Source organism: Protopterus annectens, chromosome 1.part0 (genome assembly GCF_019279795.1).
Source record: "Protopterus annectens isolate FY-2018-M chromosome 1.part0, PAN1.0, whole genome shotgun sequence".
NCBI lineage: Eukaryota > Metazoa > Chordata > Ceratodontiformes > Protopteridae > Protopterus > Protopterus annectens.
Window position 1 is genome coordinate 1,240,613,188 of NC_056725.1, and position 19,802 is coordinate 1,240,632,989.

At 43.5% G+C, this 19,802-nt stretch overlaps 1 protein-coding gene across 1 annotated transcript in view; it reads left to right on the plus strand.

Annotated features, from left to right (window-relative positions):
* HACE1 (HECT domain and ankyrin repeat containing E3 ubiquitin protein ligase 1) overlaps window positions 1-19,802 on the plus strand; it is a gene marked incomplete in the record, with an annotated part of 1,502,717 nt that overhangs the window by 525,018 nt on the left and 957,897 nt on the right. Inside the window, 1 exon segment of the mRNA XM_044065909.1 lies at window positions 643-725. Within this exon segment, the coding sequence (XP_043921844.1) occupies window positions 643-725 (83 nt within the window).

Below are 19,802 nucleotides of genomic sequence, written 5' to 3' on the forward strand. Positions count from 1 at the left end.
AAAGAGAATGCATCTCTTAGCAGATTTTGTGTTTTTTAAGAAAAACAAGAGTATAGAATAATGGCTGGCAGACATGTTCTGCAGTGAATGAAAATGATCTTGCATGCATTCTTTCCGCTGTCCTTAATTTCTTTCCTGCTCATAAAATTCAAAATAGAAAGGCCATCTGCTCTTCTGATGGTTCCACAGTGGCTCAGAACCTTGTTCCTAGGTCCTTTGGATTGTGGCTTCTCCCAGGATGATACCAACTCAAGCAGTAGACATTCCCACTGTAAACCAGTATGATCTCTATCTCACAGCTTGACTTCATTCAGAGGAAATTCTGAATGTGATGGAGGTTTTTGGGAAATTACCATGTGGGGGACATGCAGGTGCTGTAAGTGTAGGAGCCTAAGGTCAAGAAAAGATGTAGCCATCGAGAGGGAATCTGGAAGGTGTACCCAGGGATCAGCTCAAAGTCAAAGGCCCTTTTGATCAGCTGATAAGAGAAATACTGAAACACTCATAAATATGATATTTGAATCCATTCTTGGTGTTTTTGGATTTGTCTTCTGCCTTGCAGTAGTTAACGTTTTGTAACATGAGTCGGATGTTTTGAGTCATAGTGAGCAAATATTGATGATTTTTCTGCTTGATGTTTAGACAGTTTTGTGCTTGCTGGATAGTGGTGCCGATATCAACAGGCCAAACGTTTCTGGAGCCACTCCTCTTTACTTTGCCTGCAGGTACGTTCCAACATATTTTGATGTGTTTTGAGACTCATAATACTGTGCCTGTACTTCATGTATCTTAAGAGGGTTACCTGGTTTTATGCAGTTCTACATACTGATCTGTACCTTGATTCTTCAATGAAGCAAAACAGTGTTTACTAACAGGCTCAAATGTTACTAAATAGTTGATGCTGCATTTTAATATGTTGATGCAGCATTGTTTTTATTAAGAATGAAAGTGCAGTAATTTGATTTCTTGCATCTGGCTTGGTAACATATGGCTGCCTACTTTTAGCTGTGGGTATAAGTGTGTGGGTAGGTGTGGTATCTGCTGTGTAAATTAACATGGCTAAAATTAAGACTGAGCAGCTGTTCCATCTGGTCCTTCTAAAACCAAAGCTGCACTCTGAGTTGTGTGTGTGTTGTGCATGAGAATTATTTTTATGTAAGAAGTGTGCCAGATTTGTCAAGAATTGGCTAACATTTGCTGAGCTGCGTCATTGTTTGCCAAAGGATGTGTAGTTTTTTGTGACCCCCATGCCTGCCGACCATCAAATTTTCCCCAACTTTTTGGTACCAGCATCCTTGCAGTGAGAGCATTTAAGTCCTGAGCTCTACCCATTGGGTGGGGGACATGCAGCACCTGTACACAGGTTGCAGCTGTACCTCTTCATGCTCATGCATGCTTCTGTGCACCTGCTGAGGAAGGCTACCCTGTTCTTGGATTGATGAGCAAAATGCACACTCAGGACTACCTGTAAATATTGCTGCTCTTCTCTGAAGAATTGTGGTATAGGATAACCCTATTTCGTCTCCTTCTGTATGAAGATAGGTCCACCTATTGCCCATTGCCAGCTGCAGCAGATACCCTTGCTGTTTATTAATCATGGGGTTGTGTTGGTCATAGATGAAGACTTATGCCTCTGTACCAGCAAAGGTGGCAAATATTTCTACTTTTGCTTTGTACAGGAGAAATCTTTTGGCCACTGGAGATTTCTAAAACTATATGATTTGTCAATGGATTATTCTTTTTGTATTGTTAACCTAAAATTCATGGAATTCTAGTCAGAGTAATAGCATATTGTTAAAATCTATAACCTGACCTTGAACAGTTGTATTCCCTGGCTGTGACTGTTCTGTTGTACTGAAACATGTTTTAATATAATTTAAACACATATTGCTTGCATGAGTCCATCTAACATGATTATATGACTGATGATTTTATTTGTTTGCAAACACTTTTCAGAAATTCAGTGTCCATGCCCCAAATTGTCATCTTGAGAGTTTACCCTTGCTGTTGTACATGCGCAATATTAGCCCTAATGGTTGAATATTATTAAAGGGACACTATAGGACTTGAAACTGCAGATTCCCACCTTGGTCTGAGTGAAGGTCTTACCTATCCTTCCACTGTTATAGTTGCTGTACGTTTGGCACATGCCCATTGTATCACACTTAATTTTTCTGTTTTGAATTGTAAAAAGACAATTATTTCTTAATGTATCGCAAACAATTATGTTCATAAATAAGGAGAGTTAAGCAGAACTGATGATGTTCTTCATGTTTCACTGTTGCAGTCATTACATTTAGGTAATCTGCTGGCAGGTTGCCTGCATTCGGCCTGAATAACAAAGTCTTGGGTCCTGCGTCGGTTGCTGTCTCCTCTTCCATGACGTCAGGTCGTCAGAGGTATAAAACATGCAGCTGACATCATTTTAATCAGTCTTTCTTGTCGCGCGGTGCCCGAAGCAGAAGCAGTTTGCAAATGCCGGTCGGCCGACTCCTGAAATTTTCTTATTCGAGTTTCAGAACTGAAGTCTTCAAACTAAAGCTAAGTACCCCGTTGGGGAAACTTTTTCTTGCTCCTTACCGATGTCAGTAAAAGTTAATAAGTGCATTACTTGTGGGAAGCAAATACCTCATAAGGATTTTCATTTGTACTATATTCATTGCCTAGGCCCTGATCACAACGTGCCTTGCTGTCAGTTTTGTGCTAAATTTAACCAACGCACTATTAAGCGTCTGTATATTTTTGCTTCTAAATATTTTGGTTTAAGATTTAACTACCCTGAAGTGTTGTCGGATAGCAATCCGACTACCGGAGTTCACAAAAAAAAACGCAAGGAAAAAGACAGAGACAGACAGTTGAGGTCCAAAACCGACGACAGGGCTTCTCCTAAGCCATTCGCCGGTACTCAGTGAGGTGCTTTCGCAACCCCTGATACCTGCTACTTTTGAGTCGTAGGCCTCTACCGAGACATATTCGGAGTCCGGTATGCTGCGAGATTCGCAAAGTATTGAACCCTGCGAATGTCTCTCCCTTGGATGGGTCCGGAGCCGCTGAGCAGGCGCCGGCTTCTGAGGGTGTTTTCAGGCCTCAACATTTTTACATTAAACCGATGCCAGTCAAAAACAACTTCTATGTCTAAAAAACCGACGCATGAGCCACGTGCTCAGGCCCCTATGCCTAAAAAACAGATGATCAAAATGGCTGAGGATTTAATTACCTTGATCAGGGGTTCCCAGCCCCCCCCCCCTGCTAAGAGGCTTAGGCAAGGCACTAATTATGAATCTTCAGATCAGGTTTCCATTTCTTCTGATTCCTCTTCTGATCAGGAATTTTCTATTCCACCCTATGAGGATTCTGATGCAGAGGAATCCATCCCATCTGCATCTCCTCCTGAGGATTACTCTTTTGGAGAGACTTTGCATACTTTAAGAGAACATTTTCACTGGGAGAATCAGGACTTCTCTGAATCGAAAAAGAGGCTTAGGGATTTCCTTCTTCTTCCTCAGCATAGACCTTTGGCAATACCTCCTGTAGTAGACATTGTTGATGTGTTTTTGGAATCAAGCATGGCTCCTGATTCTCTGCCTCCGACTCCTAGTAAGCTAGACAGATATTACAGGGTTCCTGACTCCCACAAATTTCTTTTCAAAAATCCTGCTGCTGATCCTGAGACTATTTCTCAGGGTCCCAAGGGTGTTAAGGCTTCTACAGCCAAAATTCCTACCCCTTCTAAGGGTGTTAAGGCTTCTACATCCAAAAATCCTACCTCTTCTGATAGAGATTCCAGGGTGCTGGATAGATGAGGTAAGAAGGTTTATACGTCTGCAACCTTGGCAATCAGGGCTTTAAAGTGCCAGTTTCATATGCTTAAATATCAACAGCATGTTATGGGTTTACTGAAACAGAAAATGATGTTGATTTCTGATTGTGTGGAAAATAAAGAGTTACAGGATTTATTGCATTCAACAGAACAGGTTGAAAAGCATACTTTGCAATGTGGTTTTGATTCCTTGGAGGCCTCTTGTAGGGCCGCCGTTACTGGATCTGTGATTAGAAGGCATGCCTGGCTCAAGGAGCAAAATCTGCCTGATCATGTTAAAGCTAAATTGTTGGATGCCCCTTTGCAGCATTATACTCTGTTTGGTAATAAGGCAGAAGAGGTTTTAAAGAAAATGGAAGACAAAGCTAAATCTATGCAAACTGTAAAAGATTTCTTGCAAGTGCAGCCACCCAGGTTCAGTAGGCACTGGCCTACTAAAAACTGGTCCTTTCCTGTGTCCAACAGAGCCACTCAGGGCAAATCTGGGCACCCAAAAGGCTCCAGATATCAATCACATGGTTCTTACAGGTCAAAGCAATGGGGTGCCTCCACCTCCAAATCTGGAGGAAACAAAGCACAACCCTACAGTAAGCAGTCTCAATGACTTTCCTCTACCATCTCCAAGCACTTATCTTTTGGCAGCCCCCTTGGGGGGAAAACTAGCACTTCATGCTCAAAATTGGCAGTTAATTACCCAGGACAAGTGGGTATTAAACATAGTATCCCAGGGATACAAATTTAATTTCCATACTTTGCCAATTCCAAACGGATGGCCGGATCTGCCACAAAACCAGTGGGCAGAGGCCCAGAAACAAGTCATGTCCCTCATGGATGTGGGGGCTATTCAACCGGTACCAGAAAAGGAAAAGGGACAAGGATTTTATTCAAGACTTTTCCTGGTACCCAGAAAAGACAATTCATGGCATCTAATACTGGACTTATCGATTCTGAACACCTACCTGGACATTCCAAAATTCAAAATGCTGACTTTACAACAGCTACTGCCTGTGCTAGGCAAGAATGCTTGGTTCGTAACTCTAGACTTAAAAGAGGCATACCCGCATATCCCAATAAGGGAATCATGCAGAAGATACCTCCGCTTCAAAGCAGGTTTTTTGCATTACCAATTCTCTGCACTGCCCTTTGGCTTATCTGCTGCACCCAGGGTCTTTACAAAGTGCCTGGCACCAGTAATTGCATTCTGCTGACAAAGAAACATCCATATGCTTATCTGGACAATTGTATCATTCAAGCAGAGGGCAAGGACACTCTTCTTCAACATCTGGCATTTGTAATAAGACTTCTAGCATGCCTAGGGTACACCATAAACGAAATGAAGTCACAACTGGTACCCTGTCAATATTCCTGGGTGCAAGCTTGAATACAACTGCCCTTACCTTACGCCAGACAAACAAAGCCAACTGACTATTTACTTCAAACAGATGGCAACAAAAACCCAGTTATGTGCAAGACAAATTCTGCAGGCTTTGGGGTTCATGGCATCCTGCATTCTACTAATTCTATATGCGAGACTGCATATGAGGAAATTTCAATGGTACCTAAAAAGTTTATGGAGTCAACATTGTCACAGCCTGGAAACAATGATTCCTCTCATTCCCTGCCTGCAACAAGAGTTTCTTTGGTGGGCAGAGACATGTCACCAAAACAAGGGACTGTCATTCACTCTACCCCCTGCCACCCAAACCCTAACTACAGATGCATCAGACTATGCTTGGGGGGCCCACCTGGCAGGGAGATGCATTCAGGGCAAATGGAGCCCAAACCTAATGCATCTGCATATCAACCAGAAAGAGATGCTAGCTGTTCAGAATGTTCTGACAGCCTTCAAGGACTTACTTCATCCAGGACAACTACTGATAGACGGACAACACCACAGATGTTCATCGTGCATACAGCTGCAGTCATAACAGATGGGTTCTCCTGCCGTCAGGCGGGTCCTCGGTCGGCCGAATTCCAAAGTCTAGGTCCGGCGTCGGTTGTCGTCGCTTCTTCCCTGACGTCAGTGCGACAGGGGTATAAAAGAACCAGCCAACGCCATTTTCTTCAGTCTTTTTTGCCGCGCGGTGCCCGAAGCAGAAGCAGTTAGCAAGTGACGGTCGGCCAGCTCCTGAGATTACAAAAAATTTGGAACCGAAGTCTTCTTAAAAGCTAAGTACCCCGTTGGGGAAACTTTTCTTGCCTCAGACCGATGTCAGACAAAGTTAATAATTGTATTTCTTGTGGGAAGCAAATACCGCATAAGGATTTCCATTCCCTCTGTATACCTTGTTTAGGCCCAGACCATGACGTCTCGGTCTGTCGCTTTTGTGCTACATTCAACAAACGCACTATTAAGTGTCGGGCGGAGTTCGCCCAGCATTATTTTGGGAAAGCATTTAACTATACTATGTCGTCGGATACTCAGACTCCGGTTTTGTCTAAAAAACGCAAAGACAAGGGCCGACACTCGAGGTCCGTGGCCTCTACCGACACCACGCCAAAGCCGACTACACGTGGTCCGGTTCTCAGCGAGGCGCCTACGCAGCCCCTGATTACCGACAACACATCTTTGGCGGTGTCTCCTGTACCCGAGGTCGCAGGCTCCTCGGCCCACACCCTGACTACAGATACCAAAGCCACACTTTGCATTGAAACACAGAATGTGGACAGGTCCACCTCCACTCAAGGTGTCTTAAGACCTTCCTCTTCTTTCTCCATCAAGGCTTTCACCAAGTCTAAAGCTACCATGCACCCTAAGAGACCAGCTACACAGGGCCCATCTCCAGGCCCCATGCCTAAGAGACAGATGCTTAAAATGGCTGAGGATTTAATTACTCTAATCAGAGGTTCTCAGCCACCTCCGGACAAAAGACCCAGAGTGGAGGAAGATTCCCCCTCTTCTGATCAGGGCTCCATTATTTCAGAGCACTCTGATTATCAGGAACAGTCTTACTCTCCTTTTGAAGACTCTGATGCAGAGGAATCTATTCCTTCTGTATTCCCCCCTGAGGATTACTCATTTGGTGAAACTCTGCATACCTTAAGGGAACACTTCCACTGGGAAGGCCAGGATTATTCAGATTCCAAGAAAAGGCTCAGGGAATTTCTTTTGTTACCCCAGCACAGGCTTCTGGCTATACCTCCTGTCCTGGACATCCTAGATGATGTTTACTCGGAGGCCTGCCTTAACCCGGACTCTCTCCCTCCAGCTCCAGTTAAGCCTGACAGGTACTACAGGGTTCCTGACTCACACCAATTTCTATACAAAAGCCATGCTGCTGACCTAGAAACCATCTCACAGGGGCCCAAGGGAGTTAAGGCCTCCATTGCCAAAAACCCATTGCCTTCCGAGAGAGATTCCAGATCCTTAGAAAGGTGGGGAAAAAGGTATATACCTCGGCTACCTTATCCATGAGGGCCTTAAACTGTCAGTTTCATATGCTAAAATACCAACAGTTTCTGTTATCTCAATTGAAAAGTAAAATGTCACAACCTGAACAACCAGACATGAAGGAGTTGCAGGATTTGATGCATAGTGCAGAACAAGTGGGTAAACATACCTTACAATGTGGTTTTGATGCTCTAGAGGCCTCATGTAGAGCTGCTGTTACAGGCTCAGTCATACGTAGGCATGCCTGGCTCAAGGAACAAGCCTTGCCTGATCATGTCAAAGCTAAATTACTAGACGTCCCTCTTCAAAAGGATGTACTGTTTGGGGCAAATGCTGAGGAAGTATTACGGAAAATGGAGGAAAAGGCTAAATCAATGCAAACTGTGAAAGAATTTCTGCAGGTTCAACCCCACGTTTTAGTAGAAATTGGCCTTCCAAAACTGGTCCTTTCCTGCCACAGACAGACCCCAAAGAGGCAGATACAGGCCCGAGGGGCAGAGGACAAACACAAGGCACGTACAGAGGCAGACAGCGGCAAGCTCCTACACAAAGAGGTGGTGAGGACAACTCGCAGTCTTTCAGAAAGCAAAACCAATGACTTTCCCTTTGCATGCCAACCAGGTCTCAAATGGCAGCTCCCTTAGGAGGAAAGCTGGCACTATTCTCAAAAAATTGGCATATTGTCACAAAGGACAAATGGATCCTGAACATTATAAACAGAGGCTACAAATTCCATTGTCATACCCTTCCAAAAATGAAAGGCATGCCAAACCTGCCACACAATCAAAGGGCAGAGGCACAAAAGCAAATTTCAGATCTTATAAACATGAAAGCAATTCAAGAGGTACCTACGCACGAACAAGGTCAAGGATTTTATTCCAGGCTATTTCTGGTGCCAAGGAAGGGCAAAGATTGGAGACCTATTTTGGATCTTTCCATCCTAAACACATTCCTACTCGTACCAAAATTCAAGATGCTCACTCTACAGCAACTTCTTCCCATGCTGGGCAAGGAGTCTTGGCTGGTAACATTGGACCTCAGGGAGGCATACCTGCATGTCCCAATCAGACAAAATTGCAGAAGATACCTCAGATTTCTTGCAGGTTAAATACATTATCAATTCTCTGCATTGCCCTTTGGTTTATTTACTGCGCCCAGAGTATTCACGAAATGCCTGGCATCAGTAATTGCCTACTGCAGACTTCAAGGGATACAAATTTACCCATATTTGGACGACTGCCTGATCCAAGCGGACAGCAAGCACATTCTTCTGAAACACCTGGCTTATGTAATAATGTTATTAAATTCTCTATGATACACAGTCAACAAAGAGAAATCAAGACTAATACCCTCTCGGAAGATAATTTTCCTGGGTGCCAATTTGGACACAAACACCCAGATGGCCTACCTCACGCCAGAGAAGCAGGGGCAACTAATTCAATATTTCAGAACACTGGCAAATTGCACCAGGCTGACTGCAAGGAAAATCCTGCAGGCTCTGGGATTCATGGCATCTTGCATCTTACTAATCCCATGTGCAAAGCTGCATATGAGAATACTACAATGGTACCTAAAAAACATATGGTCTCAACACAGCCACAGTTTGGAAACAATGATACCACTAATTCCATATCTGCAAAAGGAATTTCTGTGGTGGGCTCAAGCATGCCAAACAAACACAGGTCTTCCATTCAGCAGGCCTCAAGCAGATCAAGTCATCACAACAGACGCCTCAGACTACGCCTGGGGGGCGCACATGACAGACCGGTGCATTCAGGGCAAATGGACCCAAAAAGAAAAGCACCTTCACATCAATCAAAAAGAAATGCTAGCAGTGATAAATGCTATTATAGCTTTCAAGGGCCTTCTACAACCGGGTCAGCTATTGATAAGAACAGACAACACCACTGTTATGTGGTACATAAACAAGCAGGGAGGAACACATTCTTATCCCCTATGCAGACTGGCCATGTCACTTTGGAACATGGCCATGGACTTACAAATGGAACTACAAGCACAGTACTTGCCAGGCAAGGAAAACACGCTGGCAGACAACCTAAGCCGGAACATGACAGATCCACACGAATGGAAGTTGCATCCAAAAGTTTTTACAGAAATAATCCAAGAATGGGGAAGGCCAGACATAGATCTCTTTGCCTCACACAAAAATCATCAATTGACAAAATTCTGCTCAAGGATCTTCCATCCAAAGGCCTGGAGAGTGGACGCTCTCTCTTTCAGTTGGACATCAATGACAGTTTATGCCTTCCCACCTCTTCCTCTGCTGCCCAAAGTCCTATTGAAGACCAGAGCAGACAGACCAAAGATGATCCTCATTGCTCCGGACTGGCCAAGGCAACACTGGTACCCACTACTAAGGAGCCTGACGCATTCCCCACCATGGACCCTGCCTCTAATCCCTCTTCTTCTGACTCAGCACAGCTTCAAAACTCTTCACAGTCAGCTGAAGACACTCAATCTAGCCGCATGGAAGATTCCTTAGCATCACAGCAGGCCCTGCTCTCCAAGGAGGTGCAGGATGTCATTTTGGAGGCCAGAAGGCCATCAACTAGAAAAGCTTACTCTGCAAAATGGAAACGTTTTTGTGTTTGGAATGAGAAAAAGGGCCAGTGCCCTGGAAAACTGAATTTACCTCAAATACTACAATATTTGGCCGAGCTGCTAAGCAGTGGACTTTCATTCTCCTCCATCAAAATCCATGCCTCAGCCATTTCTGCAGAATACAACACTGATCCACCTTTATTCTCTCACCCTCTATTAAGACAGTTCCTCAGAGGGGCTAAGAATTTAAGACCTCCAAGAAAACAACCAATACCTGCTTGGGATCTTAATTTCATTCTGGAAAAACTGACTTTGCCCCCTTTTGAACCAGCTGCCTCATCAGATTTACAATATTTGTCCTGGAAAACAGCTTTCCTTCTGGCTATCACTTCAGCTCGTAGAGTTTCAGAACTACAGGCTCTTATGGCTGTCCAGCCTTTCATCATCTTCCATCAGGACAGAGTTTCATTACGTACCAACCCGTCCTTTATGCCTAAAGTGGTATCCAGGGTAGCTTTAAATCAGGCCATACATTTACCTACTTTTTATCCTAATCCTCAAAACAAAGGGGAGAGATTACTGCATTCCTTGGACATCCACAGACAACTGCGTTATTATTTGGACAGAACAAAGCCTTTCAGAAAATCAGAACAGCTTTTTGTGGCCTATGCGGTAGGAGCTCAAGGAAAGTCAATATCCAAACAGACGATCTCAAAATGGATAGCCCACTGCATACGCTTTTGCTATTCCTTCCATGGCAAAACTGTACCTACAGGCATTAGAACTCATTCCACCAGGGCCACAGCCACCTCTGCAGCCTTCCTCAGAGGAGTTCCTACCAAGGATATTTTAGAAGCAGCCACTTGGAGTTCTGTGCATACCTTCTCTAAGTACTACAACCTACCATTATACTCCAAGTCTAGAGCAGGCTTTGCCACTGCAGTCTTGCAGGGCATTTTGGCTCCTCCTAGCTCCACCTAGTGCCTACCACCCCTTTCTTAGCTTTGGGATTCTACCCATCTGTTATGACTGCAGCTGTATGCACGATGAACATAGTACAGTTTTGTACCTACCATAAATGTAGATGTTCGAGTGCTAATACAGCTGCAGTCCAGGTTTCCCTCCCACCTTCCCCTCTAGGGGTATTCTTTTATGGTGTATTTGCTTGCAACTACTGTTTTTTGATTATATTGCATTGCATTATTACATTATTTTATGTATTGCCTTCCTTCTGGGGGCACCTGACATCTGGGGCAAGAAAGACTGAAGAAAATGGCGTCGGCTGGTTCTTTTATACCCCTGTCGCACTGACGTCAGGGAAGAAGCAACGACAACCAACGCCAGACCTAGACTTTGGAATTCGGCCGACCGAGGACCCGCCTGACAGCAGGAGAACCCATCTGTTATGACTGCAGCTGTATTAGCACTCGAACATCTACATTTATGGTAGGTACAAAACTGTACTTTATGTGGTACATAAACAAGCAGGGGGGTACACATTCCTACCCCCTTTGCAGACTAGCCATGGCCTTGTGGAACACAGCCTTGACTTACCAAATACATCTTCAAGCACAGTTCCTGCCAGGAAAGCAAAATACTCTGGCAGACGACCTAAGCAGAAATGTTATGGACCCGCACGAATGGAAACTGGATCCACAAATCTTCAGCATGTTAACACAGAAATGGGGGAGCCCAGACATAGATCTATTTGCCTCTCCCCAAAACTATCAGTTGGACAAATTCTGCACAAGAACTCATCACAAAAAAGCATGGAAAAGTGGATGCTCTACCCTTCAGCTGGAAAGACCTATCAGTCTATGCCTTTCCCCCTCTGCCTCTACTCTCCAAGGTCTTACTAAAAGTCAGACAGGAAAAACCAAAAATGATCTTAATTGTTCCGGACTGGCGTCACCAGCACTGGTACCTGCTTCTACGGAATATGTCACACCTTCCTCCATAGTACTTGCCTCAAACACCTCATCTACTGTCTCAGCAGAACTATCAAATTCTGACCACTCAGCTCCAAACTCTGAATCTTGCAGCATGGCTAATCAACTATTTATTCAAACCCCATCTCTCAGTAAACCTGTGATGGATGCCATTTTGGAAGCCAGAAGGCCTAGTACCAGAAAATCTTATGCTGATAAATGGAAGAGATTCTGTGCTTGGAACCAAGCACAAGGAATAGACACAGCAAAGCCCAATATTCCTCAGATTGTACAATACTTAACTGAGATGCTTGACAAGGGCCTATCTTTTTCTTCAATGAAAATCCATGCCTCTGCCATCTCGGCTCATTACAACACAGAGCCTCCCCTCTTTTCTCATTCACTGCTTAAACAGTATCTCAGAGGGGCCAAAAATTTAAGGCCTCCCAGGAGAACAGCAACTCCTGCATGGGACCTCAATTTTGTGCAGGAAAAACTCACCCTGCCTCCTTTTGAACCAGCAGTTACTGCGGATATAACATTTCTATCGTGGAAGACAGCTTTTCTTTTGGCAGTCACTTCAGCAAGAAGGGTTTCAGAACTACAGGTTCTCATGGCAGTGGAGCCTTTCATTATATTTTACCCGGACAGTGTGGCCCTCCGGTCCAATCCTTCTTTTATGCCTAAGGTGGTATCCAGTGTGGCCCATAACCAGACCATTCACCTGCCAACATTTTTCCCAAATCCGCAGAACAAGGGGGAGCAAATTCTGCATTCATTGAATGTACACAGACAACTAAGATTCTACTTAAACAGGACAAAATCTCTAAGAAAGTTTGAGCAACTACTGGTAGCATTTGCTGCAGGATCAGAGGGGAAGGCTGTATCAAAGCAGACTATTTCTAAATGGATAAGCCACTGCATTCGTTTCTGCTATTTGCACCATGGTAAACCTGTGCCCAGGGGGATCAGATCCCATTCCATCAGGGCTGCCTCTACCTCAGCAGCTTTTCTCAGAGGGGGTCCCAACCAAAGACATTCTAGAAGCTGCTACTTGGAGCTCTGTTCATACGTTCACAAAGCATTATCATTTACCTCTCTTCTCTAAATCCAGGGCAGGCTTTGCCACTGCAGTCCTGCAGGGCCTTATAGCTGCTCCTAATGCTGTTTAGTTCCATCCTCCCATCCATAGCTTTGGGATTCCACCCAAATGTAATGACTGCAACAGTGAAACATGAAGAACATAGTACAGTTGTGTACACTTACCATAAATGTAGATGTTCGAGTGTATTCACTGTTGCATTCCGGGTTACCCATCCGCCGTCCCCCATTCTATACCTTTTCTTTCCTTCACTGTACTCAAAAGCCTTTGTGGTGTATTTGCTTTTAGTTGAAGGCAATGTTTATGTTTCTAAGGTGCATTTATATATTTACAGTTTTTTTATATATATTTTTGCTCCCCATTTGGGTGGCACCTGACATCTGGGGCATGAAAAACTGATTAAAATGGTGTCGGCTGCATATTTTATACCCCTGCCGACCTGACGTCATGGAAGAGGAGACAGCAACCGACACAGGACCCAAGACTTTGTTATTCAGGCTGACTGATGGCAAACCGCTAGCAGATTACCCAAATGTAATGACTGCAACAGTGAATACACTCGAACATCTACATTTATGGTAAGTGTACACAACTGTACTTTTTATTATGGCCACTGCCATTAATTTATTGTAGTCTCAGTAAGGTAATAACTGCACTGTTGAAGTCAGCCATGAATTCTTTAATCCCATATCGGGTCATATTTGTGTCATGTAGTTAAACCCACTGCATGATCTATATGATCTGATGTCCTTTTCATTCATTCATTCCTCATCTGATGGGTTTGGATCGGTGACTGTGTTCCGACTTGGTCAGTACTACCAGATAATTGGATCCAAGAATTCTCAAGCTCCTCCATTTACCCATAATGCCCTGCCAACCTAACATAGCCTAGATCTTGTTTGCTGCCATCAGCTTAAGACGTGGCTCCCAGAATTTTCTTAGAGTTCTTATAGCCTGACTTTTTATGTGTTTAGTCTTATTCTCTTAATAATAACCCATAATCGTTTAATCTAATTTATGCTCCCTTTAAGCTACTGTTGTTTTTTTTCAGTACCTTTTTAAAGTACCATCGTTGGTACTTTTCCTGCTTCATTACTCTTTTGAGTACTTCTGTCTACCATTGTTGGTAATTTTCTTCTTTCTTACTTTCTTGCTCTTTGTTTCTACTTGAGTGGTTGCCTCCTTCCCCTGTAACTGCAGTAAATTGACTCTTACATTAGAGCTGTAATACTTACCTTATAGCTTTAGGACACCTTAGGAAACCTTGTAAACTGCAATAGCCCCGCTACGTTCGCCATCGCTACGCTCGGGCTCTCTTCGCTCCCCTCCCTGCCCCCAATTTCCTCCCGCCCCCAGTACCTCTAAATTTATAGTACTATAGCCACTCCCCCACTTTCTAGATCCTATCTGCTTTCATCTGGGATAATTCCACCCACCCCTATTCTACTACCTACATTTAATAGCACCTATTAGCTTTCATCTGGCATTCTCCCATCCCCCTTCCAGTACCTTTACCTCACCACTCTATCTTCTGGTGTTGCATCACCAGGTAAAACAGTTCCTTCACTCACTAGCTGAATCACATATAATGATATACTCCTCTTTACTACCCCTCTTGTTCACACCATACCTCCTTACCTTGTATGAAAACCAGTTTCTCACGGGATTTCAGGTCCCAAAAGGCTATACTATCACCCCAGCTGTAAATCCTTCCACCTTCAACCATACTTACAGTACCAGATCCTATCCAACATCTTGTTCAGTCTATCAACATCTCAACCCCAGGCACATTAGCTCTAGATCCAAACACTACCACAAACTAATAAACAAATTCCTGAAGTTCATCACCAAGTATAGACTCAACCTAATACTTGGTGGTGATATTCACCCCAACCCTGGCCCACTCACTTCAGATACACATACCCCCTCTACTTGTAATCTAAGCTACAAACCCACAATTTATAGGCCAACTAACTCTCTCCTAGTCTGTCATCTCAATATTAGAAGCATTAATAACAAGGTACATGAATTGCATGCACTTCTGGATGTCCACTCCCCTGAGATTCTCTGTATATCTGAAACCTGGTTAAAACCTAACACTAAAGACAATGAAGTGTTACCACCTGGGTACAACATACACAGGCTGGATCGTGCTTCGAGGAAGGGGGGTGGGGTAGCTGTACTCTATAAATCTGAGTTGAATGTCTCCATAGATGTAATACAACCTCCTCAGATTAATAACTCTGAGATTCTTGCCACCAAATTGCAACTTAATAAAAATAAATGCATTAATATCATCTGTATGTACATTCCCCCAGGTAACAATATATCTACATTTGAAGATATCCTGCACTGGTTATCATGTCACTACCCCAAGAAACCCTACTACTTGGAGACTTTAACATAGACTGGGGCACCTGTTCCTTAGAATCCCCAACCACCCATATTAACCTGCATGCATTTACACAAATCATATCCACCCCTACCAGGATAGGTAAACCCAACCAAAAAGAAAGTATACTTGACTGGGTACTCATAAACAGTCACCCCCAACTGTACACCTCTGGTACCCTCCTTAATGGCCTAGCGATCACCTTCTCACATATGTAATTAAGCACAAAACCATTAATTCCCAACAACCCTTACTCAGAAAGGTTAGAAACAATAAAAACTTTGACCCTGCCAAATTCCAACAAGAAATAAACTCATGTAATTGGTCTATTCTAAAACACCTCCCTTTAGAGGAAGCAGTAGCATACTTTAACAACAAATTCCTTGAGATCCTTGATTTGCATGCACCTGTTCGTTCAAAGAGAACCAAGGCAAAAACTGCACCATGGCTTTCTATAGAGTCTAAACTCAAAATTACCCTTAGAAACAAAGCATGGGCTTTATGGCGTTCTTCTAAAGACCCTCAAGATCACATTAAATACAGGCAATCCAGGAGCGAAACCAAAAAATCAATTTTACAAGACAAAAAACAATACTACTGTAATTTACAGACAGTAAATCAAAATAACCCTCAGAAGTTTTGGGCAGGTTTAAATAATCTACTACATCCTGGACAAACTTCAACCCCAATCCCTGCTGCTACTATTGATAAAACCCCTGAAGATGTTTCTGATAGTTTTAACCAATTCTTTACTGAGACAATTCAAGCCCTAGCTAGCCAACTACCTCCTAGCTCCCCTGGTCCTGAAAGTAGCACCCCTAGAAACCTACTTATGCTCAGCTTCCAACCAGTCGCCACTTCACTTATCCGTACCTTGATCAAAAAATTAAAACCCACTACACTTTCTGCTGATAAACTCCCTGCCGAGTACTTACAAAAATCAGCTGATGCTATTGCTTACCCCGTCTCAATACTAATCAATCGAACCATAGTAGAAGCTAAAATTCCCACCATCTGGAAAATATCCTATGTAATCCCACTTCACAACGGAGGCAGCTCTACTGAATTCTCCAATTATAGGCCAATAGCTATACTCTCTCCACTTGCAAAGATTATGGAAAAATGTATTCATAGACAATTCATGCAACACCTAATCCAAAATCGCCTTATGGCAGACACTCAGCATGGCTTCCGTCCTCATCACAGCACTACTTCAGCCCTCCTAGCCTTTACTAACACCATAAACCATAATCGCAACAATAATTATATATCCTCATCCCTCTTTTTGGATCTTTCCAAGGCATTCAATATGGTTGATCACCAACTTTTAATCCACACCCTGCAAACATTCTGTCTAGATACTGGAGCCCTCCAATGGTTTCAATCCTACCTGAATGGTCGACAGCAGGCTGTCCTCCGGCAGAACAAACTCTCTAACCTTCTACCTAACACCCTCGGAGTACCACAAGGCTCTATACTAGGGCCCTTGCTGTTCTCCATCTTCATTAACGACCTTTATACTGTCATCCCAAAAGTCAGCTGTATCCAATATGCTGATGAGTCTACTCTGATTTGCTCAGCCACATCTCCAGAAGAGTTATGGTCAGCTACCCAGACCACCTTTAATGCAATAGAAAACTGGCTTTCTGAACATCGTCTGATCCTAAATCCCAAAAAAACTAAAATGCTGTTATTTTCACCAACACGTAGGTCTACCGCTTTCACCTTTACCATAAAATCAAATGATGGCACAATAATCTCCCCTGACCCATCTACAAAACTATTAGGTGTCATCATAGACAATAATCTCAAATTTGACCTACATGTTAACCAAACTATCAAAACTATCAATAAAAAACTAGGGTCACTTTACAGAATAAAAGCCTTCCTAACCCCTCCAGCTAAAATTGCCATAGTTCGCTCTCACCTTCTTTCAACCCTTCTGTATGCATCCCCTCTACTCTCGAATTTGAACAAGACTGTCCTTAACAAACTCTCAATTTGCTACAACCACATTGCCAGGTTTGCCACTGGGTACTGTCTTACACTGAAGAAGGCTGTTTGCCGAAACTAGTCTGTTTAAGTACTAAAATAAATATATTGGAACTCCTTGCTGCTTTGCTGGTCTATTTGGTGCTTTCTGCCTTTTAGGACACATCATTGCATCAGTCTAAATCAGCTTGGTTGGCTTGAACTACCTAGCCTAATCCAGTATAACCAACTGATTATGGCCTATAAAATCCTCTATAATCCGGACAATACTCCTGCACTTAAAAATATTATCACCCCCTATAACAATCCTAGACCGCTTCGATCCTCTAACAAACTACTAATTTAGACTAGCAAAATTAATAACACAGCCGGTGATTCTCTCTTTGCAAACTCTGTAAGTAGATCCTGGAACTCTCTTCCAGCTGATATTACCTTACTTTCCACCTTAGGTCAATTTAAAACTAGACTCAAACAACATTTGTCACTTAACTGGCTATGTCAATGTATCAAGCCTGGCTAACTCTCTCTAGAATGTGTAAAAATCTGTTAACCAGTTTACTGTGTAATTTAATTTAATCCTGACTTGTGCTGAGGACTAACTTTAACCTGTGGAACTTGTTTAACTTGCTTACTTATGTAATCTCTGTAAATAATCTGTTTGTAATATGTAATGCTGTATCTGCTTACCCTTGGAGCTTTTCTCCCCGGGCCTCCGCTGAAAATGGGCATGCATCCAGTCGGACTATCCCGGTCAACAAATGTAAAATAAAATAAATAAATAAATCTTTTAAGGTCATAAAATGCTTTTCTACCCTTAGGTTTTTTTTTCCTTCGTGTGCTTCTTTTATAACTTGTATTGGTGGTGTTTGTTGTACAACATGACTGTCAAGTCTATGGGGTTCAAAAAGTGCTTTACCTGTGGACATAAGCTCCTAACTCATATATTCTCAGAGAATATGTGTATTGCCTTGGCCCAGCTCATTTTAATGGGGATCATTCAGTCTGCTCTGGTTTTAATTCCAGACCTTTAACTGATCGGAAAACTAAATTAGCTTTGCGAGGCCTTCTTCCTCAGTTCCTCGAGCTGCATTCCCTACCAAAAAGTGTAACAGGGTAAGTCAGATTCAGTTTCCAAGGAGGAGGAGTCCGGAAAGCAGTCTCCTGACCATTTTTTCCTGTCATCTCCTTCATTGGAACCCCCTTAAAAAATGCATAAAAAGTCGGATCCTTCTGTCTCAGATCCAGCTGTTTTGAAACTTGGAACTCCTCAGAACCATACACCTTTGCTTGTATCAGATACAGGTTTTTCACAACTCCATTCTCCTTTCCTGGAGGATCTCCATGAAGACTCTCCGGACCACCATCTACAACATCAACTCTTAGATCTTCCAGAAGCCTTTCAGAAGCCGATGTGGATAAGGATGATGGTGAAGTTTCTGGGCACAGATTCAGATGGGGGTTCTTCTGGCTCTGACTCCCACCAAATCCATGAGTTGTCCTTTGTCCAACTCCCCCTTGGTATCAGCTTCTCTGATCTGATCCACTGATTCAGAGACCTCTGATCTGAGATCTCTTAGGGTGTCTTCATGGGACCAATATGACCTTTCCTTTGACTCTAATGGTTTCCTTGAGTTGAACAGCTCTGAGCCTTTCAGAACCAAAGTGTCAGCATCAGATCTGGGGGGTTTGGAATCAACTGTCCTGAGAAGAGAGACCCCTGCCCATCCCTCTGATCAGACAGCCTTGCCTTTTCTGATTCTGCGCTCTGAGCCTCATCCATCCATTCCACTGGGACAGCCAGCACAGACAAGTCTCCAGCCAGTCTGCCAGAACATTGTCATCTTTTTTGATGCTTCTCCAGAACATTCCACTAAGGAAGCCCCTCGGAAGAGTATGTGTAAGAGGAGACACCTAGATTCCCCCAGGAATCTCTCATGGAGGACACATGTTTTGATAAGGGGTAGGGGTCCTCCAGATCTCCACCTGAAGATGTCTCCTTTGGAGACACTCTGGAACTCCTGAAACAAAAAGGTAAAAAGGTGGTTGGTCCTTTGACACCCCATCCCAGGAGGAATCGGTGATCCTCAAGGTTTTCGAGTCTGACCTGTCTACTTTTTTGGTGACCCTTCCTGGCCAATGAGGTCATAGACCTGGTTTCTCGCTGGACATGAAAGAGCCGGATACCATACAGCCCGTTCCAGAAAGACTGGATAAAATTCTAGCACCCCCCAAAGGACTGGGCACACTAGAGCAAGAGCATCCCAGTTGATGCCATAGTTGTGGCTGCATCACTAGGAAAGAACTGGCAGGACAGAGTTCATCTGTCCATCCCTGTAATAGGGTCCAAGGTTTCGACACATTTAAGAAGCGTGTATGCTTCAGCGACCTTTGCCTCAGGTCACTGAATTATCTGGCATATTTTATAAGATTACAAAGAGATGTTGCCAAACCTCTTTCTGAGTCCACATCTGCTGAGGATAAGAATAGAAATTCCTTTACCGCACGGGTGGCAGGTTCAGGCATAGTCATCAGGAGACCTGCCTGGATGAAACTATTGACGTTACAGAGCACTTTAAGTCTTCGTTCATAAATGCACCTTTTGATGGATCTTCCTT